General features: G+C 39.0%; 3 protein-coding genes across 15 annotated transcripts in view; 2 read left to right on the top strand and 1 right to left on the bottom strand.

Annotated features, from left to right (window-relative positions):
* TIAM2 (TIAM Rac1 associated GEF 2) overlaps nucleotides 1-13,933 on the top strand; it is a 90,995-nt gene extending 77,062 nt beyond the window's left edge. For all 7 annotated transcript variants that reach the window (XM_055810283.1, XM_055810284.1, XM_055810281.1 and 4 more), the window contains 12 exons: nucleotides 390-569; nucleotides 2,065-2,133; nucleotides 2,513-2,638; nucleotides 3,876-3,984; nucleotides 4,565-4,744; nucleotides 6,134-6,252; nucleotides 7,415-7,523; nucleotides 9,250-9,308; nucleotides 10,148-10,253; nucleotides 11,001-11,088; nucleotides 11,641-11,795; nucleotides 12,663-13,933. In XM_055810283.1, the coding sequence (XP_055666258.1) occupies nucleotides 390-569; nucleotides 2,065-2,133; nucleotides 2,513-2,638; nucleotides 3,876-3,984; nucleotides 4,565-4,744; nucleotides 6,134-6,252; nucleotides 7,415-7,523; nucleotides 9,250-9,308; nucleotides 10,148-10,253; nucleotides 11,001-11,088; nucleotides 11,641-11,795; nucleotides 12,663-13,306 (1,944 nt within the window). In that variant the 3' untranslated portion in view covers nucleotides 13,307-13,933. The remainder of the gene's footprint in view (nucleotides 1-389; nucleotides 570-2,064; nucleotides 2,134-2,512; nucleotides 2,639-3,875; nucleotides 3,985-4,564; nucleotides 4,745-6,133; nucleotides 6,253-7,414; nucleotides 7,524-9,249; nucleotides 9,309-10,147; nucleotides 10,254-11,000; nucleotides 11,089-11,640; nucleotides 11,796-12,662) is intronic.
* The window catches only part of TFB1M (transcription factor B1, mitochondrial), a 30,139-nt gene continuing 16,554 nt past the window's right edge, over nucleotides 13,846-27,430 (bottom strand). For all 7 annotated transcript variants that reach the window (XM_055810295.1, XM_055810296.1, XM_055810297.1 and 4 more), the window contains 2 exons: nucleotides 17,511-17,638; nucleotides 13,846-14,807 (listed from right to left, as the gene is read on the bottom strand). In XM_055810295.1, coding sequence (XP_055666270.1) covers nucleotides 14,549-14,807; nucleotides 17,511-17,638 — 387 coding nt within the window. In that variant the 3' untranslated portion in view covers nucleotides 13,846-14,548. The remainder of the gene's footprint in view (nucleotides 14,808-17,510; nucleotides 17,639-27,430) is intronic.
* Nucleotides 23,621-27,401, top strand: CLDN20 (claudin 20). The gene has a single exon (XM_005230186.4). It carries the CDS (start codon nucleotides 23,719-23,721, stop codon nucleotides 24,376-24,378), a length of 660 nt encoding a protein of 219 aa, XP_005230243.3. The 5' UTR covers nucleotides 23,621-23,718; the 3' UTR covers nucleotides 24,379-27,401.

The following is a 27,430-nucleotide window of genomic DNA, read 5'->3' as shown; positions in this document are numbered from 1 at the left end:
TCTTTATCTACTATTTCATTCTGTTTTGATGCAGTTGCAAAATAAGAGAGATGGAAAACAGTGTGATGTTAGCGCCATAAGAATCAAAGTACATGAGATGTCTGAGTGCGATCTCAACTTTTGCGTCCTACGAGCTTGTATCCGAAGACTAACGATAATTTGCACTGGAAAATCACTATAAAATTTTAATTTCATTTTACTGCTGTGATCTCGATGTGCTATAAATTCAAGCTGTTCAAAGCTATCAGGATACATATTTGACAAAAATCAATGGCATGCTCTGGCCCCCGAATCTGGAACAAGAGCAAAACTTGAGGAATTTAAAAATAATTGTAGTACAGCTTGTATTCTAAAACGTTGGCACTTGTCTCTTTCTTCTCATTTAACAGAGTGCGGAACAGATCAGTGCATTGTGCCGTAACTTCCAAGAAGTCCAAGCAAGCAATATGGAAGGACAGAAGGACAACCAGGATCCACCTCCACGGCCACTGGCTCGCCACCTTTCTGATGCCGATAGATTGAGGAAGGTCATCCAAGAACTTATGGACACTGAGAAATCTTATGTCAAGGTAAAAATAATAAAATCTGGCTAGCGACAGCCTTGCTTTTGAAGCTGACCATCATTTGTGGATGGTCTTAACATATTTCATGCTTACCTTTATATAATGAGCCTTCTACAAAGGCCATAACCTACAAAGTTTGCTTGTATAATTGTTCCCATTGTTTTCAACAGGCTTGCCCCTGTCATAGAGGCTGTAGGATTTGACCTAGTAGCTTTAGTTCTAGTCGATTTGTATTTATATTGGGGAGTGGTAATTTGTGGGAAGTAGATACCTGCAATATGTTATCATAGGGGTTTCCCTGGGGGTATTTCCCTGTTTTTCAAGATGAAAATAAATCTGGTAGAAGAACAGAATAGAATCTACTACAAATTAGAAAAAAAGTTTAATTGTGGAAAGTAGTGCATAATCATTTTTGAATCAGCAAAGCCAAAAGGCACAACTCCAGTTGGTTATTTCTCCTCTGACTGATAAAGCCATAGTTTGTTAGATGTATGTCTTTTCTTTTCTAAACCCCAAATTCATGTGACTGGATGCCAAAAGAAACATAAAAACATGGATTTCATTGACCTTCAGCAAGGAGGAATTTACTGGATCTCAAAACACATACTTACAGATATTGGTACTTGCTGCAATAATGTATATGGAAAAGAAGAGAAAATGCTTTCAGTCTGTTCTTGTTCATACATCCACAATACACTAATACAGCCATATGCTGTAAAGCTTGAGGGAGCTTTACAGAACACAGACCCCCATGTATGTCCAGATGATGTTTCTTACAGAGGAATCGCTTGAACAAAGGCGTGACCATGGAGGTCACCGACACGTGTGAGATTTTACACCAGGTAAAATCCTGGCAGGTTGCACATACTTGTTACGGCGTTCTCGGGGAGATGCTTGTTATTCCTTCTCCATAAGGATTTCTGACATTTCTCTGCTTGGGGTCGGAGGGCTCTGCAGCGGGCCCCAGCCCTGCCACCATGCTTTAGTGTGGGACAGTGACTCTTCAAAAGTGGCACCAATTCTTTGAAGAAGGGACTGAACAAGCCCTTGATCACATCTCCCCTGACAGCGTAACTGAACACTTTAACAACAGAATTTTAAAATGTTATGTGTCCTTCTGAATATCACTACTGATGTTTAAATGAGTGGCTATTTATATGGTTGTTCTGACATATATGATTGAAACACTTGACGCTGTTTGTATGCATGGACTCTTTAGAAAGCCATCATCTGTAACATTTGCTCCTCATGCTATGCTAAAATACAATTTGTTATAATCAAGCTCTAAAGACTTAAGGATGAAACTAAAACATTACACTGAAAGCAGCTTTCATCTAATTTAGCAATCACTTCAGTGCTAACAACACGCAGGTGATTTTGTTACAGAAAAGGAATTGTTTCTCTAGTTCATTCCCAAAAATTACCCCTATCCCACAGCTGCTGCATAAAAGAACAATTTCAAACAGTTACATAAAAAGTGAACAATTTCTCTTTCTTGCAGGACTTGAGCTGCCTCTTTGAGCTGTACTTGGAGCCCCTTCAAAATGAAACCTTCCTTACCCAGGATGAGGTGAGGGAATAACTGAAAGATGCGATTTTCATTCTTTTACGGGTTAAGACCTTGGCACTTGGGGTTTGGTTTTCGTTGCTGAGAGCATGGAAAAAAAAGCAAACAACAACGATAATAATAGGAATTACACCAGTGCCTTTCTGTCTAGTGCGTGCATCACTTCTTTTTTTTAAAAGGTAATTGTTCTTCTGACTTAACTGCCAAGAGATCTTTGCTTTTTTGTAAGGATTTTTTTATAAAATGTGTTTGAAAAGTATTAACAAAGACATTATTGGCCTTTACAGCCTCTTTGTGTGTCACATCTCCTTAGTGGCCTGTTTTCACAAGACCGCTGTTAGGTGCATGGAGAGCTGTGTTTCATAACCTGATGTTTTCACAGATGGAGTCCTTGTTCGGCAGTCTGCCAGAAATGCTGGATTTCCAGAAGGTGTTTTTGGAGACACTTGAAGATGGAATATCATCTTCCTCAGATTTTAACACACTGGAAACGCCATCCCAGTTCCGGGTGAATATTTAGTCATTTAATACTTTGTTCTGTGCCTGCAAATGTTTGTGAAAATCTGCCTTTAAGAACTCCAGGTTTCATATGGTTGCTTTTATGTTTGAAGCTTTGCTTTGGATTACTTGACATCTACTCCACAGTGAAAGATAAGTGCTATTTTTCATGGGTTTATCTTCTGCTTTCCCACGGCAGAAGATGCAACATGGAAGGTGCAGAGTAGACTTTTTGAGTGTACTATCAACTAGCTACGCTTATGGTGCAGAACTCCCTTGTAGCGTAGAAAGTTCTTGTTGCTGTACTGAATTCTGCCCTGCCCTGTGCTCCCCGCTGTGCCCAGTTCACCCTCCACAGACTGGGAGCTTTTCCTGTTAAACGCGGCATGAGTTTCTCATGTTGTGAGGTCCGAGAAGAGGGCCTGCGAAATGTAGATGGCTGTAGGCTGTGTCACGGTGGCACCACCCAGTATCTGCTCTAACTGGGGGCAGTTGGGTCCCTGGCGATGGAGTCACTGGCTCAGGACCGGGTAAGACTGCTGGCAGGTCTCCCGGACACTTCTTTCCTTTTGTGGAGTAAGCATTGATTAAAAAGAGGGGAGAGGGCTGCTTTCCTCCTCTCCCTCCTCCTTCTCCCCCTCCCCCTCCCTCTCCTCCTCCCTCGCTACTCCTCCTTATCTTTGCTTTGGGAAGCATTTTTCTAAAAACACGTTCCTTATGATTCAGTCCCTCCCACATTTTCCCAACTTCCCCTTCAACCAAGAACATCAGAGGTGTCCTTTATTTACCATGTGCCTGAAAGAAGGAAAACAGCTGGAAAGCCATCCTTTGTGTTTGTTTTACACTGTCCCTTCTGGCTTTGGCACTTTTATGCCTTGCTCCCTATTGCTCGTGTATTTTCCCAGCACGACATACCCTGTTACATGTCTGTTGATTTTTGTTCCTGTTCCTGTGCTGCCTGAAAGACACAGTAAGGCAGAATATCTGCTGTGGTGTTACCTGCTCAGGGAGAGAGGAGAAAGTTGCAGGCTTTGCCTAAATAGGCTGAACTTTGCACTCAGAGAAATACAAAAACATCATGGAGTTACTACCAGCAGTATATTCATGTAATATATTGTTTTGCATATATATATATGAAATGTATAGAAAGATATTAGATAATCACACCGTTAAGTCTGTGTGTTGTGTGCCTGAAAATTGAATTAGGATTCTATTATGAATTAATATTTTGATTGTGTTGATTTCAGAAATTGCTGTTTTCCCTTGGAGGGTCCTTTCTGTATTATGCTGACCACTTTAAACTGTACAGTGGCTTCTGCGCGAACCACATCAAAGTTCAGAAAGTTCTTGAGAGAGGTAATTTAATGTCTTCATTATTGTAATTAATTTGCATGAATTTCAACTGCAGTGAACTGCTGTAGCAAATCCTGTTGACTTGCAGAGAACGTTGGTACAAAGCAAAGACTAATTGGGTATCTTTCAATAGGAATAGCTGAGATCTGGGGTTCTGCTGAAGTCTAGTATAGAAAGGAAGGGATAAGATTACTTTTGTAACATCCAGGCAGTAGCCTGAATAGTTACAGAAACATCTTTCACAAATTCATGCTGTCTGCAGATCCAGCTCATGCTCCAAAAACCAGCAACAAATGGTAGAATGAGTTAGGAATTACTTCTGCCATCCACTGCAGTGCAGTGGAAGAATTACATTGAGGAATAATCTCACCTTGGTGTAAGTGACCTCGTAGCCCTTATGTATGTTATTTAATGCAGGAAATGATTATGACATGAATAGTGCAAACTACTTGGTAAACCATCTATTGAAAAGGGTGAGACTTTTGGTGCTGGTTACGAGTTGCAATTCTGTGCTTTCAGATTATTGTAGCTTCACGATCATGACTTCCATGTTCATCTAACCAACTCTTTTATTTACCTCTAGCCAAAACAGATAGTGCCTTTAAAGCCTTTCTGAATGCTCGAAATCCCACAAAGCAACACTCTTCTACACTGGAGTCATATCTCATAAAGCCTGTTCAAAGAGTGCTGAAATATCCTTTGCTTTTAAAAGAGCTGGTGTCTCTGACAGACAACGAGAGTGAGGAGCACTACCATTTGACAGGTAACTTCTTTTTTTCTTCTATAGGAATGAATATGAGTTAAGTTTTATTTCCGGCTCTTTCTGAAGATGCAGGTGGCCATGCTGGCAGATAGCACAGAACTTGTCAAAACCTAGAAAGAATTCCCTTCCTCTCCTTAAAAACATTAAGTAGCTTTTTCGTGCTTGTTAGCAACAAGTCCTACTTGGTATGTCCAAGTGCCTTTGAGAAGTAGGTATGCCCAGGATTTGCCATGACAAATAGGACTAGGGTCTTTCTCCTCAATTCTTGCACAGGAGCATGTCAGGTCATAGTGTTGCTTTTTTTCCCCCCACTTGGGAAACACTGACCAAAGCTCCATCTTGTGGTTATTACTCAGTTCCTGAAATGTGTTGGAAATTTAAGAGCACCACAAAAGGAAATTGTTTGAGCTTTGGCTGTGACTTCTGCTTGCGTAGAATAGATGTGTCAAAGCTTTGCAGTCTGCCCATGCAGAAAGACTTAGAATTGATTGCTTTTCTGGGCTCAGGTGCTTGGGGCTTCACCCTGGCGAATTCCAGTTCAGGTCTGTCAGCACTTGGTAGATGAAAGTCTAGAGATGTATTTTATGCATTGATTGTCATTTTAACAAAATAGACTCCAGCAAAATACGTTGTCAGCAAAAAATCCTGAGGCTGTAGCTGACTTCAAAGGGAGCTTCTAATACTGTTCCCTCGCCCTTACAGCCAAGCCGGGGGTGACTTACTTGCAGGTCAGGATGGGTGCCAGACTGCTAAAAGGCTGCACCATTAAGAGCTGGCAGGACTAGAGAAATGAAGGACCCTTGTCCAACTCCTTTCTGAATTAACACAGAAGTCTGATGAAAACTAATGTCATTCTTGCTTGGAAAACAAAATTTAAACAAAACCTGGCCACCAACGCTTAATTTCGTGGATACAATCCATGAGGAACTTGTACAACCTAGCACTGTATTTCTTTGTCCATTCTGTGGGAGCCAAGCGCAGTTTGTTTCTCTTAAAGCTCATCAGATGACTTATGCTAAGATGGGTGTAGATTACTCTAGAGATTGTAGTGGCCCTATACATGCAAGATTCAAAACTTAACCATGATTACTATCACGTTGCTGTAAATATTATTTACATCTGGAGGCTTATCACTGGAATGTTTATTGCAGCCTTTTCAGGCACTTAAGACACCACACAAGCATTTTTCACTTACTCAGATCAGGAAGCATTCCCTTTACTGTTGCTGTGAAAAAGCGCTGATAAAAGGCTAGAATTCTCCACCAAAGCTTGGGAACACTGCAGCATTTTGCCTGCCTCAAGTGGAATTCAATAAAAAAATGTCATGTTTAGAAAATACAATTTGCAATTGAATTACATAGCTGTCTATGAAATTTTTAAACCTTATAGAAGCGCTGAAGGCAATGGAAAAAGTAGCAAGTCACATCAATGAGATGCAGAAGATATATGAAGATTACGGCACCGTGTTTGACCAACTGGTTGCAGATCAAAGTGGAACAGAGAAGGAGGTAAGAGAAAGAACATGTTTTATTCACTCCTGATGCATTATCCTGCTTGCCATTGGGTCTTTCTCTCTTCCTGAGGTAAATTTTGGAACTTACTTGGGCTGGGATTCCTCCATTCTCCCTTAATATTTTGATTTCCATTTCATATCTGCCCATTGAGTTTCTTTTCATCAGTAGGTTATGGCAAAATTTTCAGACAGCTGCCAGAGCCGCCTTCTGGACTGACAAGAATTGCAAGCAGGAGTAGACAGTTCTCAGTAGGAAAAATCCTCCTCTTGTCAAATGTTGCAGAGATTATCTGTGCTCCAAGGCGCTCAGATTTTATGCTATAGAGTTCTTAAGATATTATTTCACCCGTAGAAATGAAAATGGCAATTCAAGGGGTTTCACATTAAGGTCTGTTACTCCCATTCTCTACACTTCCAGTGCTGAGGCATCCACGGGTATTTGTCAGAGCAAAACCCATTAGTTAAAAAGACTGTGTGCCTGCATCTCCCACAGCTGGGGCAGCAAGGTCTCAACTTAGCCATTTACATCAAATGGTTACTAAGTAGATCAAATCTGTAAAGGTGGAGATGAGATATGAGAGATGCTGGCTCCGTTGTTTTATTTCCTCCTAGTAAAAGCCGAATCACCCCCATTAGCTACCTGGTTTATCACAATTTATGGGGAAACAAAACTTGACAGCCTGGGAGATTCTTCACAGCCTTACATTGTGTCCCATGAAGAAAGGAGCCTCAGAGAGCAAGACCTCCATTAATTCTGCCATTGGCAGTGTCATGAATACTAATTACTCTATAGAAATTAAAGATACTTACAGCTAATAAATCAGCCAGTTCACAACTGGCTATTCGTAAGTGACAGATCATCAGATCAACTTAATATTCTTCTAAGTTATTAATAGTAAGAACTTCTATCCAGCTTCCGTAACTTAGGGGCTGTTACTTTTTATAGCTGTTACCTATTTTAAAAGGGGGATTACTCACACTCTTCCTGCCATAGTGCAGGTTTCTCTGCCTTTCTCTCTGTACATAATAAAACAGATCCTTAAAGTTAGTGATGTGTACTCATTAATGTTTTACTCACCTACTTTACTGTGGATTGCAGCACTGATGTATGTATTTACACTATTTATTTATATTATCTATGTTATTATTTAATACAGGTGACAGAGCTTTCAATGGGAGAACTTCTGATGCACTCTACAGTTTCCTGGCTGAATCCTTTCCCATCGTTGGGCAAAGCAAGAAAAGACCTTGAACTTACAGTGTTTGGTAAGTGTCCTCCTTAATGACTCTCTGCTCTTTCAAATCTAAAGATTACCACATTAAACCTTCTCCAAGACGAAAGCCACCATCTCCTCATGTGATGTGTAGGGCAGACTGACACCTGAATACACAGTTGTATTTCCCAATATGAGAAAAGTTTCCATTCGTTTGTTTGCTGTTGCTGTTTGCTCTGTAAGCCAACCTCAGCTGTTCTGCTGCCGATATGTAAACTAGGGAAATCAACGATTTTCAAGAGGCAGTATTCTCTTTCGAACAATCTAGTAAACCAAGTTTTCGAAGGAGGCTGGTAGGAAAATCATGATTATTCTACTCTTGTGAATTCAGGCTAACTTCTGCTTTACAGCTACTGCATCAAAATCCCCGTCCAGATTGTTTTAACCTGAAAAATGGATGTGGAAATGAGAGCATACACACAAGAGTTTTATTTAATAGTATATATATGATTAATCACTTAATAATTACCTGAATAATTAAATCTTCCAGTGAAACAACTTAGACACTTTTCCATTTTCTTAGGAAAATATTTCTTTAAAATGTCATTGGATAAACACCTACAGAACAACTCCAAGTTGACAAGAGGCAAGTTTCTCTTTCTTAGGGTTGTCATGTGCTCCTTCCATGGGAAGCATGGCAAGTTAGGGGAGAGGATGCTTCTAACAGAAGAACAAATAGGAACTACCTGCCAGGTTCCCTGGATGAGCTTCTCAGCGATCCACGTGTGCCACCCACTTCCCAGCAGGATGTGTATGAATGAAAAGGCTCTGGCCTGATGCTTTAGCTTGGACTGCTCATCTGCCACTTGGGAAACTACATTTTATTCTCACCTCAAACCCTATGTGGGCAGCTTAGAAAATGCACCTAATAGGTGGAACTGAAGGAAACTGCCAAGCTCTGGGCTCAGTGCTGTGCTCACTGTGTTGCATCTTGGCTTCACATAGGGATTGAGACTCAACTGCGCACTATTGCTTCCTCTCCTCTTCCACTAGAAGGGAACATGGACACGTGAGCAGAGATAGAGCTACACTACCCTACAGTCTCATCTGGGATGCAGGAATGCTCTGCAGAGCCATCCCTGATTTCACCTGCGCAGCTTCAATGCCCCTGTGTTTCTGTTCCTCCTTACAGATGAAAGAGAACATGTCCCTGCCTCCCTGGAGACTGAAAGATTAGATAACATTAGTGAGCCGCTCCATTCGCATGTTGTGGAAGCCAGATATTTCCTGCAGATGGAAAACTGGGAATTGAGATGTTTGAGTTTCCAAATAAACAAATGCTGAACTGCAGACAGAACAGACTTAGCATCCCTTTTCACAGCACTCTCTTGCTACAGGCCCTTCATTCCACTTGAAAACATCCACTGATTACGAAAAGAAAACCTGAACCTTTATATTTAACCTACGCCTGCTGTATTTGTTTATGTGAAGACTTACAGGAGACAGGTTGCTAGTCATTTCAAAATAAATGCGCAGAGTGGCTTAATCCTTAAATATTCAGAACAAAATCTTGAAGTAAAAATACTGCCATTGCATGAACAAGTGTAGGATGACAAACCCAGCTGGCATCTTAATACAGGGCAGGTGCTTTTCTATCAGTTTGCTTACCTCATTCTTCACGCTCCTGTGACAACAGTAATCAGCTTCTCCAAGGTAATATTTTCTTTGAATAATACACCTGTAATTAAAAGTTTTCCTTTTTTTTCTTTCTTTTTCAGTTTTTAAGAGGGCTGTAATACTGGTATATAAGGAGAACTTCAAACTGAAAAAGAAAATGGTAAGTCTGGTGCCAGTGGACGTGGTGGGTATGTATGCACAGGATCCTACTGCAGTGTGACAGGGACCACACCAGTGCTGAGGGGCAGTGACTGCAGTGAAATGCCACTTTCCCTCGCTAGGCTGGAATTCTAGCTGTCACAGCTAGAACAAGTGCTCAGTATGTGTGTAGCAATAAATATTTTTTGTTACTTAGTAAACAGCAGCATTTTCTCTGTATGAGCCCCGTATTAGTTCTATCAAGCGGAATATGAAACATTGTCCTGTGTAGGAATCATGAATTCTTCCAGATGGCATTTACAATAGCCTACCTTAACAGTGTGTGTAGGTGAAAGACCTCTATTCATAGACCTTTGATCACCCTGGGGGGAAAGGAAAAGGGGCGTTATAAACACAACCTCCTCTGTCCCCTTTTACAAAACTGGAATGCCAAGTCAAGTCCTGAGTACCAGTAGTGAAGTCCTGCACCACGCTTATCATAGCAGATGGAGGGGCTCTAAAAATAGCAGCAACAGTAACACAATTAATGTATTCTGCTAATCAACAGTCTGCAGGTACCTTCATGGCCAACTTGTTCCCTTACTTGTATGTACTTACATGGAAAGTATTACTTTATATCCATTAAAAACAAGTGCTTTTAAAAGCTGAAGCAATTACAAATGCCAGTAGCTGTGTCTATCCCCATTTCAACTACATTTACAGGCACGTATTTTGGTACTGAAGGAAACAGTCTAATAAATTTAGTTTCTCTTCAGAGGCAGGTCTTTTAAGAGTAACTCAAAAAACCCCCACTTTTTTTACTTCTGCTTCTTAGAACAATCTGCTGTTTTTCTTTTGCAGCCCACTAATGTTCGTGCTGCACATAACTATGGTGACTTGGATCCGTTTAAATTTCGTTGGCTGATTCCTTTATCTGCTCTTCAAGTTCGACTGGGGAACACAGCAGGTAATTCCCTCACACTGAATATTTCAGGACTGAACTTTTCTGAGATTCTGTAATACTGCTTCTTTCATGTGTCTTTCTGGAGCTTATGGAAACAGGCAGGCGTAGAGAAAAATAGTATCTATTGTTGCACTCAAGAAGGTACAGGCTTGATATATTAACAGACTTTCTTCATTTGGTTTGTTGGCTTCTTTTGTGAGTTCAGGAAGATGCAACATGATGTGAAAGAATGACAGAATGGAAATCCCCAATGAAAAGATACCATGAACGGGAAGGTGATTTACCATGGTTGATGTCCTGGTGACACCCTTATGCTGTGTGTGTGCTGACCCTTGTGTTTTTCCAAATGTAGAAAACTTGACTGTCATCTCTGGTAGTAGAAGGTTGTGGTTTTATTTTTCCTTTAAGTTGATCTTTATGATCCTCTCCAGTTCTGTATCTTCTGTAAAGTGTCACTAGGTGTTTAGAGCAAATAAATGCTTTGCGCACCTGGGAGAAGGCAGCAAGAGGGAATAAGAATAGAGGAAAGCAACTCTCCAAGAGAGAAGTTATCAAAGACAGCACTAGGCTGCTGGAACAGGAGAGTTCAGGGGACCTCCCTTTGGGTTCCACCTTGGGTGAGACCTTCTGTGGATCTACCCATGGCTATGTTAACACTGCCTTCAGGAGTGGAAGAGCTCTACATTGGTCTTTCTGATGCCGAAGGTTTTGTAAAGTATATACAAAAATAATGTTTCCTTCCATGAACAGGAACAGAGAACAGCTGTATCTGGGAACTGATTCACACAAAGTCAGAACTAGAAGGCAGGCCAGAAACAATTTTTCAGTTGTGCAGCAGGTAAGCTTTACCTAGAGGTTGTTTTTGACAAATCACATTAATGGAATTAAAAAATTAAAAAGATTTTCCCCTGCGTGACCTCTGCATCAGCACTTCTAATGCGGCTGTCACTCTATGAATCCAGGCACTATGCCAGTGTTCAACTGCAGAAAGTATAACAATTTGAAAAGGGATTGAATTTGGTGCAGTGATCTGCACAGACGTATAATCATAACTTCCAGTACAATATGGGCAGAGTAACTGATTTATCAGACTCTCAGTTGGTTAGCAGAAATTACCTTCTGGTAAAGACCACTTCAGGGCCAGTGCCTTGGTACAGAAGTTACCTTTCAGTCTGTTTTTCTGAAAGGAAGTAATGAAGATCTCAAAACACAAAGTGTGTGAAATGCCTAACAGTGCATAAAGATGTTAGCTGCAAAACCACTACTACAGCAAGCTACTGAAAAAACCCCACTGCACTAAAGCACATCAGCAGAAAGAGGGGAGGCAGATTTTATCCCAACAGTGTCTTCAGGGAGGAAACTTAGGTTATCTGTTTTCTTAAACTTGCAGTGACTGTGAGAACAAGACTAACATCGTGAAGGTGATCCGTTCCATTTTGCGGGAGAATTTCAGGCGTCACATAAAATGTGAGCTACCGCTGGAGAAAACATGTAAAGATCGCCTTGTCCCACTCAAGAACCGTGTACCTGCAACAGCCAAACTGGGTAAGAAACGCATCCTCAAAGAGAAAAATGGAGTCTGGACTCCAGTGCTGGCAGAAGGTTTGCAATTATTACCGTAACTGTAGTGCGTCATGTGCCAGACCCACAAATTCCATTTTTTGGGGGGGCTGGGGAGGCGGTAGGGTTTCTTCACAACTCAGTGCATGACAAGGGCTACAGGAGATAAGCAAACTTGCCATCCCCCCCATGCGCTGATGTGTCATTAGATCTCTTAAGGGAAGACTTAAGGCCCAAATTAATTTTGGTGGGAAGAAACAGACTCCCTTTGGCATGCAGTATTAGTGCTCTTTCCTCTGGGTTCCCTTTAGTAACTCAGCCCTAATAACATTTACAACTAAAACAACGGGCAGAAGGCAGGAGTCTCGCTTCTTTCAACGCACTAAATCTGCATCCCAGCAGATACCCTAATTAAGTACAGGCTTCAGACATTTTAGCTAAATGAGTAGCTACTGGTATTTCAAGTTCTCAGTCTGATCAGTTGTCTGTAAAATCCTCTTAACATCACAGGAACTGGGACAGTTCATGTCCTGCCTGCAACCTGGCCCTCCAGTGCTTGAGGTGCCTGAATCACTCGTGCTTTCCTGCAGAAGCATGTAAATCATTACTACAATTTTTGGAGGATTCTGTATATATTACACGTGAAGGCAAGCATATAGGCCCTGGGGTAGGTGGAATGAAAACTCTTGAGATGGGATTGCACTGTTGGTATCAGAATGCTGACAGATCTGACCTGGGATGGTTATCAAATGAAACAATGTACACTGCAATTACAAGGGGGCTATTGCGACAGACAGTGTAACCAGCTAATGTTTTGCTGAGAAAACCACCCTGCCTTTTTCCTCTGCACAGCTTCCACGAGGTCCTTGAAGGTACTGAAGAATTCATCCAGCAGTGAGTGGAATGGTGATGCAGGGAAAGGCACCTTCCAGGACTCTGACGAGTGCAGCCTGAGCAGCAGTACTCAGAGCAGCAGCTGCCACACCACTGAGAGCATACAGGAGCCCAAGAACTCTTCTCCTGATAAACACGTACAGAGCTGTGCATCTGACTTCTCTAATGTTCTTGTCAAAGAATCTGATATTCTCAGTGATGATGATGATGATGATGACTATCAGAGCCTAAAGAAGGGCAGCCCTACAAAAGACATTGAAATACAGTTCCAACGGCTGAAGATTTCAGAGGAACCAAGTACTGACTCTGAACGAGATCAGGCTGCTGAAAATGAGGAGGGAGATGGCTTCGAGACAGGACAGCATCCAAAGCTGGTGCGTGGACATTTCTGCCCAGTGAAGAGAAAACTGAACAGCACAAAGCGTAACAGAGGAACTTTAACAGCAATGCAAGAACGCCACCAGTCCCTTGACAGTCACTCTGATGCTGCAAACCTGGATCTGAACTCTATTTTAGAGAGGGAATTTAGCGTCCAGAGTTTAACATCTGTAGTTAATGAGGACTGCTTTTATGAAGCTGTGGAGAGGCATAGGAAATCCTAGCTTTCTAAGCACTATATTTAAAATACTCATTTGCAATCCACATGAAATTCAACAAACTTGTTTTGCTTTAGAAGTAGTAAATTCATGGAAGCTGCAGGAAAACTACTATCTGATTTTGTGCACTAATACATTTTCTCCACAAAAACAGCTGTAAAGGATTCTTAAGTTATTTTAATTTATTGTGGATCAAAAATAGATTAAGTTGGCCATGGTCTGTATATTAGTTCATCCCTTTCAAGGAGTTATTAAGGTGATGTAGTGTTCCTGGGGAGGGGAAGGGAAGGACGGCCTCATTAGTATTTTAAGTAACATGGAAAAGGTGCTAGTCAGTGGCAGAAGGGTTTACAAAGGAAAGTAGCATTGCAAAATGGATTTTTTCAATATCTTGGGCATTTTCTTTCTTTGGTTTTCATTTTTGCTTTATTTAAAGCAGAATTAAGTTATTTTAATGCGTTTTAGTGCACAATAGTGCAGAAATTTCATTTTTGTAAGTTTCAAGATGCTGTTTATACTTTATACATATGTGTAAATACAAAAACAAAGCTTGGCCTGTAATCTTTTATTTGACTGTATTTTTTATTTTCTCTACCGCCTGTACAGTAAAAAGACAAACAAGTATTATATTTAGCCCTGTTTTCTAGTTTTTATCACGCTGCTTTTTTCTAGTTGGAACTTTAAATCCCAAATTCTTTGCCTTTGCATAAACGAGAAGAGTATTAGCAGACCGTGAGACAATCTGTGCACTTTATCCTCCTTTAAGCCAGTCACTCAAGTACATTTATACAAGAGTTTTGGCTTGTGTTTTTTAAAGTTACTCTGCACAGGAGGATGTTCCAGGATAAAAAGAATGCAAAAACCCAAACACCATCTCATGTGCTGAAATATGAAAAATATTTTTTCTTATGTTTCAATAATGCACTTTCAATTCATACAAATCTAAATTATTTTAGAAGTATCCCAACTTAAATCACATATCTCACAACATACCTTGTTCTTGGTATGTGTTCCAGCCATTCTCCTTAAGTAAAAAGAACCTGCAGGTACCATGTAACTGGATTGTTTTTTCACTTTTGTCTGCAGCTGAATGAAATGAATAAATAAAATGGGAAAGCCCTCTCTCCCAACCACTTTCTCAAAAGTAATTTTTCAATACCTGCAGAAATGTAAGAATATATAAGCCTCCTTTTACTGAATCAGCACCTGTAGATCAAGGAGTTTAATTGAAAAATCAGTCTGCTGCTGTTACAGCTGCTCTTCCTCTTCCGTTTGTTCAGGCTGACTGGTACTTTTAAGTGAGCTTGTCTTCTTCTTTTGCTTCAGATCTTCTCTGTAGTTGTACACAAAAAGGCTTGGGTCTTCATTGCACATTTTCCTGTATGTATTGCACAGATTTCTAAAGTGTGACATGGACAGCTGAAAAGGACGCAGAGTTGGATCAACATTTGCTGTCAGCAGCAGCTGTTCTGTTCTTTTCAAACGTCCACTTTCAGGAAACAAGGTCCTAAAAGGTGTGGGGAGAAGACAAATTCAAACCAGTTTCCCTTCACGGTAACAGGATCCTCTTGGGAATTTACTTAATACAGGTTTGCTATTAAGTATGTCACTACTTTAGCTGTGACACTCAATATAGCTCAATTACCTAAGCAAACAGAGACATGTAAGGGCCCTTTTTCTGCAAATTATGACAACATAGGAATGCATATAAATATATTGCACATTAAACACATTCATGTATGTTCATATTCGCACACATTGAAAAGAGTTTGGGGCATGGATAGAGTCACAGGGCCTTCTTACAATTAGCCTTATATTTAAGAGACCAACAAAAGATTAAACTGTGCAAAACAGATCAGATCCAAATCATATGAATTTTTCTTACAGGCTGTTTCATTCCAATGGGAAAGATATTGTTATCACTTGTCATTAATACTGTAATTGTAATGCCTGAAAAAAAGCCAAGAAGGAGGAAAGGAGTATTTCATTATCATTCACTTTTTAATATTTAGAACTTAGAGAATGTGCCAGGAGTCCTCGATTCTTTTTTCAGCCCTGTCACTGTTCATAGATAATCTTATCAGTTCATTTACTCTGTGGCCAGATACTTCAGTACCTCTCACAAGTTCCTCAAATTCTAATGAACAGTATTATTTCAAGTGTTAACGTCTCACAAAAATACATAGAACAAAGTGCAAACTACTGAAAGGACGAGCTAGCTCTTATTATCAGTAGTTCTCAGTCTACAATGAGCCAGGAAGGCAGAAAATTTGCACATGCTTGATGTGCATGTCTCAGTTTTCAAATAATCCCACTCCGTCACACACATAGAAGACCTAAAAATGCTGTAGAACTAATACAGTAACACCCCCAGCTGTGTTTCACACGTTGGCTGGATAAGCTAATCAAAAGGCTTTGTGTAAGGAAGAGACAGTTGGCTCCTGGTAGGCAGACAGAATACAAAGTTAAGAAAGGGTTTAAAATAACAGGACAAGGCTGGCACTTGAGGGAACAATCCTGTTTAAAGGATGTGGTCAACAATGACTCCATGACTCCAGGCCTTAGTCAAAAATGTCCCCATTAATTCAGCATCTAGGTCAGCAAGGTTATAATGGATCAATCCTTATTTTGATATCCCTCCTCATGTTATACTCTCCTTTGATTTGGTAGGTAAAGGATGTACTTGGAGCCAAAAATTTATATACGGACTATGGACCATCTTATAAATGATCATGAATGGCAACTCAAACTACAACATTTTTCTTCACGGACTCAACAGCTTACTCTTACATGCCATCTCTGTCTGATATCCCAGAATTTACACACAAATGTAAACTGATTCTATTACCTTGGTTTTATACAGTATATGTGAGAGGCAGATAGACAGGTAGCTTATAATGAACTTAATAGCCTTATTATACACCAAAATTTGCCAATTTTTTTCAGGTCGGCTAAAGAATAAGAGGATTGTGTTTCTTAGCTGCACACTAGGGCTAAAGTACGATAAGCTGCTAGGGGATATGTGATGCCCAAAAGTTCAGGTTCCCCCTCCTTGCCTCAAAAGAATGTAGAGCAGCTTTAGCGATTTGAGATTACACAATAGTTGTGGGGGAATTTTTAAACTTTAGCAAAAATATTCTACATAACATAGATATGCTGACTGCATACGCCTCCTGCTTACATTGTCAATTCTTTCACAAAAAAACCCACACAACCCCACCACCTTGTAAATCAAATACAAATTGATCCAGAGTTCAGATACCTCATTATCTAACGGCCTCCAAAACATACTTCAAACCCTAACCCGGGCAAACTGGTACTCATTTTAGATCCAATGTCTGCATCCCAGACATCCATGGACTTCACTGTCTCAAGCACAAAAAGCCCAAAACCAGAGGCAAAATTCTATGTTCACCTTTAAAATAGCAACATATAAGGCTTGTAGTTCAGTAATGTAGCGTCTACCCTAATTCTGGACTGCATCAGGGCCAAAACTGCCCAGCACAATTCAGCTAGCCCAAGCTGCGGCAGCACGCCTCTAGTCCTAACAGCAGCTCTGTCGCACATTCTGAAGTGCTGAACACTGGGTTTTTCCCATACCAGGTCAGACATGTGGCTATGTAGAGTTTTAACAGGATCTGTGGTGAACAGACTGCAGGTTTCTTGCATCAGTTAAGAGAACCTGGTAAATTCCCTCAGTAAGACAGGCATTTTTAAAGAGTCAGTAAGAACTCCATAAAAGGGCAAGCACAGAAACAAGAATTTGACCTTTTGACATTATCCCCAAATAAGTAACATTTCCTACAGATGACGTTCTCCCTCCTCACACTGCCATCTTCATTCTGAATTTTGATACTTTCGATTTTTTAACTCAACCAACAAATGCTGTAGTTTTTGTGGTTGGTTTCTTTTTTGGCTTCTGAGACAGACAACTATTGGAAAGAACACTCATTTATCCTAGTAATTTTAACAACTTCAACTGCACTAACAAAAACCGCACAGTAATTATTACATAATTACAGCAGAAGGAGATTCATCTCATACTTCTGTCTCCAGAAACCATCCTGAAATGGAAAGGTCTGATGAACTATGATGACAAATTTAAAATGGGAGGAATAAAATCAAATGCCGCAAGTGTTTCTCAACTGACATAGTAGCTGACACATTTACAAAAACATTATCTGAGAATTTTTCGTTAAAAGATCCTTACTCGATTCCGCGGAAGCAGTATTTTCTTCTAAACTGAAAAACGCTTCGAACCACTTTTTCTACTAGCTTGAACGGCTGCTCTATCTTTGGTTGCACCAATGGAGTGAAATGCACCACAGCCACATCCACCTATACAAAAAGGATAGATAGATTTGAGTAGATACATTCCTCTGAGACACGTTATTTCTAAGTTAACTGGCTAGACATCAGGAAACAGACAGAACATAGCAAGACACTATCGTGACAGGTAACATAGCTGTGCAGTGACTAACGTCACACTATTTGAATACAAAGATTTGCGCCTTAAATTTCAAGGCCCTACAGAATTTTAGTCTTAGTTATCTACATATTTCCAATTAGTTCACATGCCATTACTACTTAGTACTTTTTTCCCTATGGCACCTCCTTCATCTAGAACAACTTCCATGTAATCTGTAAAGTAATTAGCACTTCTTTCTTCAGATCCTTCCACAAGACAATTCTGACATGATACACAAATTAGGCAATACTCAATATACAAGCTGAAGGGCAGCTGGAGAAAATTGGTATTATAATTAGAAATCAAACCCATTCCCTATATGTTTTCTGTTGCTCTAGGGCTTTTCTAAAATGTAAGCCAAGGAATTACTTTTCAGCATATTAAGATTTTAGAATTCCAGTCTATTTAAAGGAATGGTAGGTAGAAATAAGTTCATAGTCAGTTTAAGTGACCACACACCTCTATTTACACTGTGTATCACAGTTCATTCAAATTATATTCAAATGATTCTACAAAGATTTTTTCCAAGCTTGTTTTATTCTTTTATAGTTCTAAAATCAGCTTGGCTCACAGAATGGTCACTTTCCCTGTGTCTGAAAACAAAATGAAATAACATCCTCCCTTCAATGTACACATATATACATATAAAAGCATAAAATATGTCATGCAATTACAGAGATACTATATTACACAGAAATGCCAAGAATTCAGACTTCTGTATTAGAAAAATAGAGGCTGGGCTAAAAATCCAGTTCTGCACAACATCAAATAAAACAGTTCACCTTCCAAACTAGATATTAACAATAACAATGAAAAATTTTTCTGGAGAAGCACACTGAAAATTTGTACAATTTGTACAAGTACTGGTACTGAACAACTACAAAATTTTAAGCACCAGACTTTTTAAAACATTCAGTCTTTTATTTAAGAAGTCTGCTAATATGATGGGCAGTCATCTATCTTTTAAAAAGGTCTGAAAATCAATATTGACATTCATTGAACAGATTCTACGTGACATTAAACTGAAGATGTGCTAGTTCTGATTGAAATAAAAGATACACTCAGGGCAAAGAACAGCTTCTGTTCTAAGCACAGTGCACCAATTGTGTGAGAAAATCCCTAGCAAGAAAGAACTTGAAAAAAAGAGAGTTTTTTCTACTGCTTTAACCAAAACTGCTCTAAGTTTGGTTTTTTGGTATTTTTTGTTGGGTTTTTTTGGTTTTTTGTTTTTTTGGTTTTTTTTTTTTTTAATCCATTAAATCATAACCTCTGATGTGGTTATATTCTTAGGGCACAAAGGTGCCATCCATCCATATTGTACTTTCAGTGGGAACAGCTCAGCTCTCAAGCACATTTATCCAGTACAACTGCCTCAACAGCAGAGGTACTGTATTTGCTTTCAACAGAAACGATGAAATTCAAACAATGTAAGTTTTTTCAACTTATGAAGCTGAACAAAAATACTGCCTAGAGAAAGGAAAGAAAATACCCAGTAATGGTGCTGATAAAAAAAAACAACCACAGAAGCTTCCAGTATTAGCACTGCTGATCTCAACTGTATGATAAGAGATCATTTTTCCTGTTTCCACCTTTTCTCAAAGCTAGAGTTAAGAATAAGACAGAAAAAATACTTAAGCTACTAAAACATTATGATACAACTTATTTAAAAATGAGGTGACAAAGAATACTTGACATATGGAATCTGCAGCGAAATGCACATAAATGTATTTTCCAAAGCAGTTTCTGAATTTCTCAAGTGCTGGTAACTCCTGCCTTTGCCACAGGTTGCTGCTACCTGTTGTCAGGAAGATCACAGGAATGCAGCAAAAACCTGTGTTCACACTCAGTCTCAGAAAAGCTTGTATTTTTGATCAAGGCAAATACATACTTCACTGACCAACCAGCTCCTTATATAGAAATACTAAGGGCTTATTTACACATGTATATGTTTAACCACATTTTTGTCAGGAAATAAACCAAGGTATTTCCCCCACAAAATTACGGATAAGAAAACAATCAGAGCCCATTTGGGATCTCCTAGTCACCTCAATTTTGCGGAACTGCTCGTAAGTGAGATATGAGGGCTCTCTGGGAGTTGGAGCTGCATCTTTAACAAAAATTTCTGAAGGAAAAGAAAGAAATAAAGAACACAATCTACATCCAGTGTATACTTTAAGAGAAAACCAGCTCAATTTACAATCTCAAGGCCAGTGGGCCGTAATTTCTGCCTCTGAAACAAAACACAGCACTTCTCAGCGTTAGTTCCATTATAGATGCTGTTTTCTTTGGACCCCAGAAAAGCTGCCTGGTTACTATAGCAACAGATACAGGGGAAAGCTTTGCACTTGTAATTGGCCACTCCCTTAAAATTATACATGCTATTTTTCCCTAACCTTTTTAATATGCATAAAATAGAGAGTAGAATTATGAAAGCCAATACAGTACACAAGCATACTTAAAATATACACGTTAATTTGCTGATAATTTTATTAGTAACACTTTTTTTTAGCCCGTCAAGTATCTTAGCAATACTTAGAAAACAATACTCAATTCTTACAAAATAATGAATATTAAAGTTATTCCACTGATATATCCTGAGCTGTCAATAGTACAGCAATTATTAATCCCTTGCTGTTTTAGTGTATCTGTACAATGACGGTTTATAGCAGGAATGTATGACAGTACAATTCAGAGAAGTTGCCTCGCTGGTGAAATCAATACTCAAAATCAGAGTAACCTTAAATGAGACAATTTTTACGAACTGTTGACAATAAAGGTCTCATGATGGGCAATACATGTATCTTGCAACAGGGCTGTATTAAAAGCAAATTCACATACCCTTTTCCAAGTGGCAATCTACTCATAGGGAACTGAAACCTAAGTATAACATCCTACAACTGCATTAAAACAGACTGCTGAAGAACCTGCTAAGATAGCTTTAATCCAGCACTGTCATCAATAAAGTGTTCAGTACCAGCATTTTATCTGTCTGCTACAGACAAATGTTAGGTCTAACACCAGATAGGTGTATCTTATAGCAAACTTGTTCCAATGCGAGGGTTTCATTTTGGTTCACTTCCAGCAGTAAATAACTGTGCCACTGCACTAATAGCAATAATCTAATTCCTGTATAAGAACGGCTTTGTAATAACTCCCTTCACATTAGGGTCACAAGCAGGATCACAGGAAACCAAGTGTCGGGTACAGAACCTATGGGTACATCGCTACAATCAGCAAGACTTTTCTCCTATTTTCTTGATTTCACACACCAACTTGTCAAGGCCACTTCTCCAATGTGCTCCAGTCACCATATAAGCATTATTAGTAACTTTATTCCTTCAGTCTTTCACACAGACTCGCACAAAGGTAGTTATAGGATGACCTACAGAAGGCTAAGGCTACCCAGAAGAGATAAGCAAAACCTGTAGTTTAATAAAAATGGCCTGCTCTTCCGATTACAAAATAAAATGAATTGCACAGCTCTTCCCTAGGAAATTTAAACTCTTGGTAAGATTATCTGTGATGAACACCCACCCCTCCCCCCCCCCCGACAACCAACAAACAACGAAACCCTCTGGCTCTGCCTCTCAGTTCAACTTAAATGATTCCTACTCTGCCCCCCTCCCCTTAAGTTTACAGTTCCTGGATTCTCAAGATTTTATTCCTTTTGATCACTGTTCACAGTTTTCATCATAGAACCTGGATATCATTATGTATTTAGGACTAAAGGCCTCCATGTGTTTTTCTACATAATCTCTTTGCTTTCCCTTACTGAGTGTTTGTCAAACAAAACTCATTAAACAAAGTACTCCTTTATTCTCGGGTAGATGAAACTAAGACAGCGAACAAACAGCAGCAATGCACTTGCTGTAGAGAAGAGGAAAAAAACAACATTCCAAGAAATTTTGTTACTACATGCAAATGCAGTTTTATATGAGAAGGGATAGCTCCATTCAAGACAAACTGCATTTTTCCAGGACATCTACAGTGAAGAAAACATCTCAGACCTCACGTCCAGCAGTAAGTGCTACACAAACAGGAATGAAACATAACTGTATTTTTTATTACACTTGCGGTGCTTATACTTGAATGTATCATGACTTTCATTTGGTTCTTCCCATTAAATGTAATGAATGACTGCTATTTGCAGTGGTTTGTGTGTATGTTTGCATATGCTGAAATTTTAAAAAGGAAGCAATGAAAAGGGCTAACTCAAGATGCTAATCAGCTGTTCCAGAATATGCTTTTGAATGAGTTTTGAGCTATCCAGACATGTCAGCTCCTTCTGTAAAAGGAAGTTAAGCCATCTTTCCATGGGCCTGATACAGCAAATGATATGTATTTGCCAAAGCAGCTCTTCACAGTCTGAACAAACTGAAGGGATTTGGAAATAGGCAGGTCTTTGAAGTAAGATTTTAAAAATGAGTAGCTATTAATATTCTCACCTTAACTATAACCATTTTTTATATATCTATATATGCTAGACAGAATTACTGCATCCCTTGAACAATTATCTGAACTAAGGACATTATATAAAATCAGAGGATTGTATGTAATGCCACTAAAGACTGATAGAATACATATTGATCAAAACCTTGTTGTCCTATGTATAATGAATTGAAATAAGAATACAATGATATAGATATTTCATGTTCTATGTATTTCAACCTTATACCGTTATATGGCTTTTCAAAAAAGTTCTAATGCTAAAGACCAATTTTAATATTATTGTTCATATTGAGACAGAATGTCTTAGAAAGCATAATCCAGAGGACCACCCTTTATCACTCTGATAAAAGACAAAAACTTGCCAATTAGACAGCCCCGGTCAAAAGGCAGGACACCACTTCTAATGCTAGTCACAGAGGTTTCAAACCATTGTTCTTCTTCTGCTATCCCAACAGTCCAGCTGATGCAACAACAACAGTTCAGTCTTCCCAGGTGCACAGTTACATTGTCGAAAATGTTCTCATCTGTCAAATTTTGACTATTTATGCAAGAATAGCAGGGAGTTTTTAATGAATATTTAGAACTGCCACTTCATGGCAAATTTGCAAAGTACTTCAGACAGGTAAGTGACTGATTAAAAACAAAATGCACTTACACAACTGAGTCGTTTTGTATCAGTGTTAAAACCAGTACCTTACTTCATAGACAAAAGCAGATCATATTGACTTATGACTTGCTTAATACTGCTGCTCTAAGTCAAGGACTGAGAATCACTGAAAATAAAATATTTAGTCACATGACTTAATTGTGAAAATACTGCAAAAAAAAATATCTCATTCTCCTTCAAAGCCATGAAATTTTGTAAGTTATTAAACAAAAGAACAGATAATATTTAATTAACTAAAATAAAGGGTCACCTTTAACCATACTTTAAACAAAAGATATTACCGTCAACGTTCGTTGTTATAAAATAGTCAACAGGAGCTGACTACAGCTATCAACACACTTAAAGACCTTTACTTGAGGAGTACAATATATTTTCTACTACCGTGTTTTGCCACAATGACTTCTAATCTACAAGTTTCTCATGTTCTGTTTACAATGCATACTTGTCTAGTAAGCCTGAAATCTGTATACTATTACCAAAACCAACTCCAGCAAAACAACTTTTGCTTGGTGGCTTGCAATCACCTATGAAAGGACCGCAGCTCCTTCTTACAAGCAATTCTGAAATGCTGTCCACTTGCTATCATTTATGTTTGAGTACCTTACGTACAGCTGCTCTCATCTGCTGCAGGGTCATGTTCAGATATTCACTCAGATAGCTCTGACTTTAAATGAAGCTTTTTTGTTTGCTGATTTCTTTTTCTTTCCCCCTCCCACTTCCCCCCCCTCCCCCCTATTACACAGAGGGCTACAGCCTTGGCTACAAAGCTACCAACCAGTTACATTCATTTACAAGAGAGAAAGGGCAGACAAAACGTGACAGCAGATAATCATCATGGCATCAGCAAGCCTGCAGTTCTTTGCTTTTGTTCTGGCTTTGTTTGCTGTTTTTGGAGATATCACAGCCACATTGCTACCAAACTGGAAAGTAAATGCAGATGTTGGTTCCAATATCATAACAGCAATAACACAGATGCAAGGACTTTGGATGGACTGCACATGGTACAGCACCGGGATGTTTAGCTGTAGCCTGAAATACTCCGTTCTCTCTCTCCCTGTCTACATCCAGGCTGCTCGGAGCACCATGGTACTGTCTTGTATCCTATCAGCCTTTGGGATCTGCATCACTACAGTTGGAATGAAATGCACGAAGCTGGGAGGGGACACTGACAGCAAAAGTCACGCCTGTTTTGCTGGAGGAGTCTGCTTCATTCTTGCAGGAATCTTTGGATTAGTACCAACATCCTGGTACCTGAGAGAAATTATTTCAAATTTTCTGGACCAAACCATTCCAGAGAGCAGTAAACATGAACCAGGAGGAGCAGTTTATACAGGATTCATTTCAGCAGGGTTTCTGCTGATCGCAGGTGTGATCTTCTGCACTTCCTGTTTTAAAAAGCAGCAAGGAGCATGGATTTACCCTCCAAAGCAGCACCATTTCCCAACCACAGAGCAGGAGAGCAACGCAGGTTACAACCTGAAGGACTATGTGTAAATGCAGATATTTCTATCCATTGAGGCTTTTTTTTTTTTGTGCTAGATGTAGTTTGATTATTTCAAAGAATGTGTAACATCGCACTTTTCTTTCACCTGGTTTGCAGTTTATGTTTAAGCAAGGTATTTCATTTGTAGTGGCATCCTCAAAAAGAATGAAGTAGAAAACAAAGCTTAAGCCTGCTAAAAGAATATATTTTTGCTGATTTTTCAAACCATTCCTTTTGACTTTCCAAGTAATATTGAATAATAATAAAAAAAATATCTACAATATATATATATATAAAAACCGTAACTGATAGGACAATTACTATACTGATGGCTTGTTACAGCAAAGATGCTTAAAACCTAACTGCCTTCTATTTAGTATAGCAGGCTATCAATAACATATAGTATTTTACAGCATATTTTACAATTTTATCTTTATTTTAATTATGATGCAAGGGAAAAAAAAAACCAACCACTCTGTCCAAGAAGACCAATACAATGGTTTTTAAATAGCAGACACATCTGCCTTTCGTTTTCAGTTCTAAATTGCATCGGTAACCAGATTTCTTTAAAAAAGGTAATATATACAAAGACACACAAAACCCAAGCCAAAACAAAAAACCACAACAAAACCCCACAGCCCAAACCTTAGCTGCATTGTATGTTCTGCGTATCAGGCTGAACAATCAGCAGTACCATTCAGATCTTGCCAAAAATGGCTCTCCCACCCCAAACTGCCAGCTGCTGTGGGTTTCATTTATTATTGTTAAAGAAATGTCTACTCAGCATTAATGAATTGCTCCCAATCTATCACTACACAATGGCTGTTAGGTTTGAGAAGCAACACGACAACAGAAATGTAACAATGACTATGAAAACACCTGCAAACTGTAACATGCAGGATACAAACTACATGATCTATGCTTAAGAAAAATCTGGAAGCATTCTGGCTTACACTTGCTCAAAGTAGCTTTTAACAGCTCAAATACTACAGCTACAATTGAGGGCCGTCTAAGTTTCTGGCCTTCTAAAGTACCTTTGTAAGGCCTCTGAATCAGCATTTTAGGGTCTCTTTCAGGCCCACTCCCATGTATTCTATTACTGTAAAATGTAACATACAGTGGTGGCACAGTAAGCTTCTTTATTTATTTTCTTAACTCCTTTATTTTAATTAATACCCTTGGTCCCTTTAACCTTTTCTGTCAACACACAGATTTTCTTTTGTATTGGTCACCGGCAGAGTATGTTCTATCTCAATGCTTCCCTAAACAAGAATCAAACCGATGTTAATTTGCTAGCATAGATAAGAGAATGAAAAGAGGTATGATACAGACCTTTAAATTTAGGTATGTGCTGGACAAGTCTTTCAACAAAACCAACTGCTACTTATATTCAACTTTCATTTCATCAGACCAAAATTCACTAAAACAGTATGAAGGGGCCTTAACATTATATGTATACTTCATTGGAAAAAGTAGAATCTTCTGTTACAGCATTTAAGAAATGGAATGTTTTATGCATCTAATATGTAAAGAGTCTCTATTCCAATATACATAGAATAGAATTATGTCTTGCTTGTATTAGTACTGTTACATAGACATTTTGAGTTTTCTATGTATTCATCAAGGAGCTTGTCTTGTACTATTCCTAATACTAGTATCAGCAGTTACTCAGTATTGCAGAGACTTAGCTATGACCAAGAAGCCAGATTCTCTTTGCTTAAGACACAATGCTGTGCAGCACCATTCCATTCCATCAGCCAAGAGTCTTTTACGTCTCAACGTTCATAGCATTGTTGAAATAATATTCGTTCCTTGAAAAAATGAGGTTAACTCCTCATTCCCAAGAACATGCATCTCCACCTTTAGTCAGAGGTTTGACATGACACTAACCTGTGATCACTGCTATGTATGAGTTAAAACTAACATTTGTAAAATAAGAAACAAAGGCATTTTCACAGGCAGACATAAGAAAGAGGTAATAATTGCGTACTATAAGCAAAATGAAGTATTCATCGGTTACAAAAGCAGCTAATTTTTCTTCCTAAAACTTTATACAGAAGTACCTGAACTTGTTACATCTGTAAAACAAAAATCAACCACTGAGCCAGTTCATTCACAATAGGCTGCAACAGCCTTCCAAGAAAACAAAGATTCTGTCAGAAATGGTAACATTTAAAAACACATCAGTCCACGGCTAAAAGAACAGGGACAAGACAATATCAATCTACAATAGGCATTTGAAGGAAACAAAATATAGTGAAAACAGGTGTCACATCTGTCTGAAAAATTTGTACTTTCTGCTTTTGCAATATAAGCAATACTTCTTTTAACTCAATGTATTAAATAAAAATACACTCGCCTTTAGTGGTACTGCCTTTTTTATTCAACAGACTACCAACTGACTGTAGGATTTCCTAATACTAAGACATCAGTCACAATTGTATGTGTTACCTCTCTCAGTCAACTGTGGCCTTTTCAGTACAGGAAAATGGGAATATCAGTCATAGCTTCCCAATTCTGAGGCACAGTCAGCACAAGACACTTGACTATACTAGCTCTACTATGCCCTCAAATTGTATCCACCACTGAGAAACCACCATCACAGAATTGGAATTCTGCCTTTACTCAACCCTATTTCACATAATTAACAGTGAGATGACATCCTGACATTATTTTTCCTTCAGCAGAAGACTGGAGAAAAAAACCCCACCCTAACCCAAAAATGCAAAGCAAAAAATAAGATGTCTTAAGCATGATCATTTTTCTTCACAACAGACTGCTGTCACAACTAATAATTTAACATACCTTAACAGCTACTTGCTCAAAAAATACTAACAAAATTTTAAATCATCATCAGAATATGCCCAGATAGAGGCCTTAAAATTCACTGTGATAAAAGAGAGAACAACCTTCTAAAGGTTCTCAAGAGGTAAGCCTTAAGATGAAAAAGACCAAGAGAGAGACTATGATAAGGGGGAAACAAGATACATTGATGAGATCAACCAACCAGTTTATGAGGAATTTTCGTAAGCTGCAAGTTACATTCCATGTGCATTTGGGGGA

The sequence above is a fragment of the Falco peregrinus genome, chromosome 7 (genome assembly GCF_023634155.1).
Source record: "Falco peregrinus isolate bFalPer1 chromosome 7, bFalPer1.pri, whole genome shotgun sequence".
Taxonomy (NCBI): Eukaryota; Metazoa; Chordata; class Aves; order Falconiformes; family Falconidae; genus Falco; species Falco peregrinus.
This window is presented reverse-complemented; position numbering and strand designations above follow the sequence as displayed.

What these genes read in the sequence shown, in the direction of transcription:
- CLDN20 (XM_005230186.4), top strand. Translation starts at nt 23,719, where the DNA reads ATGGCATCAGCAAGCCTGCAGTTCTTTGCTTTTGTTCTGGCTTTGTTT.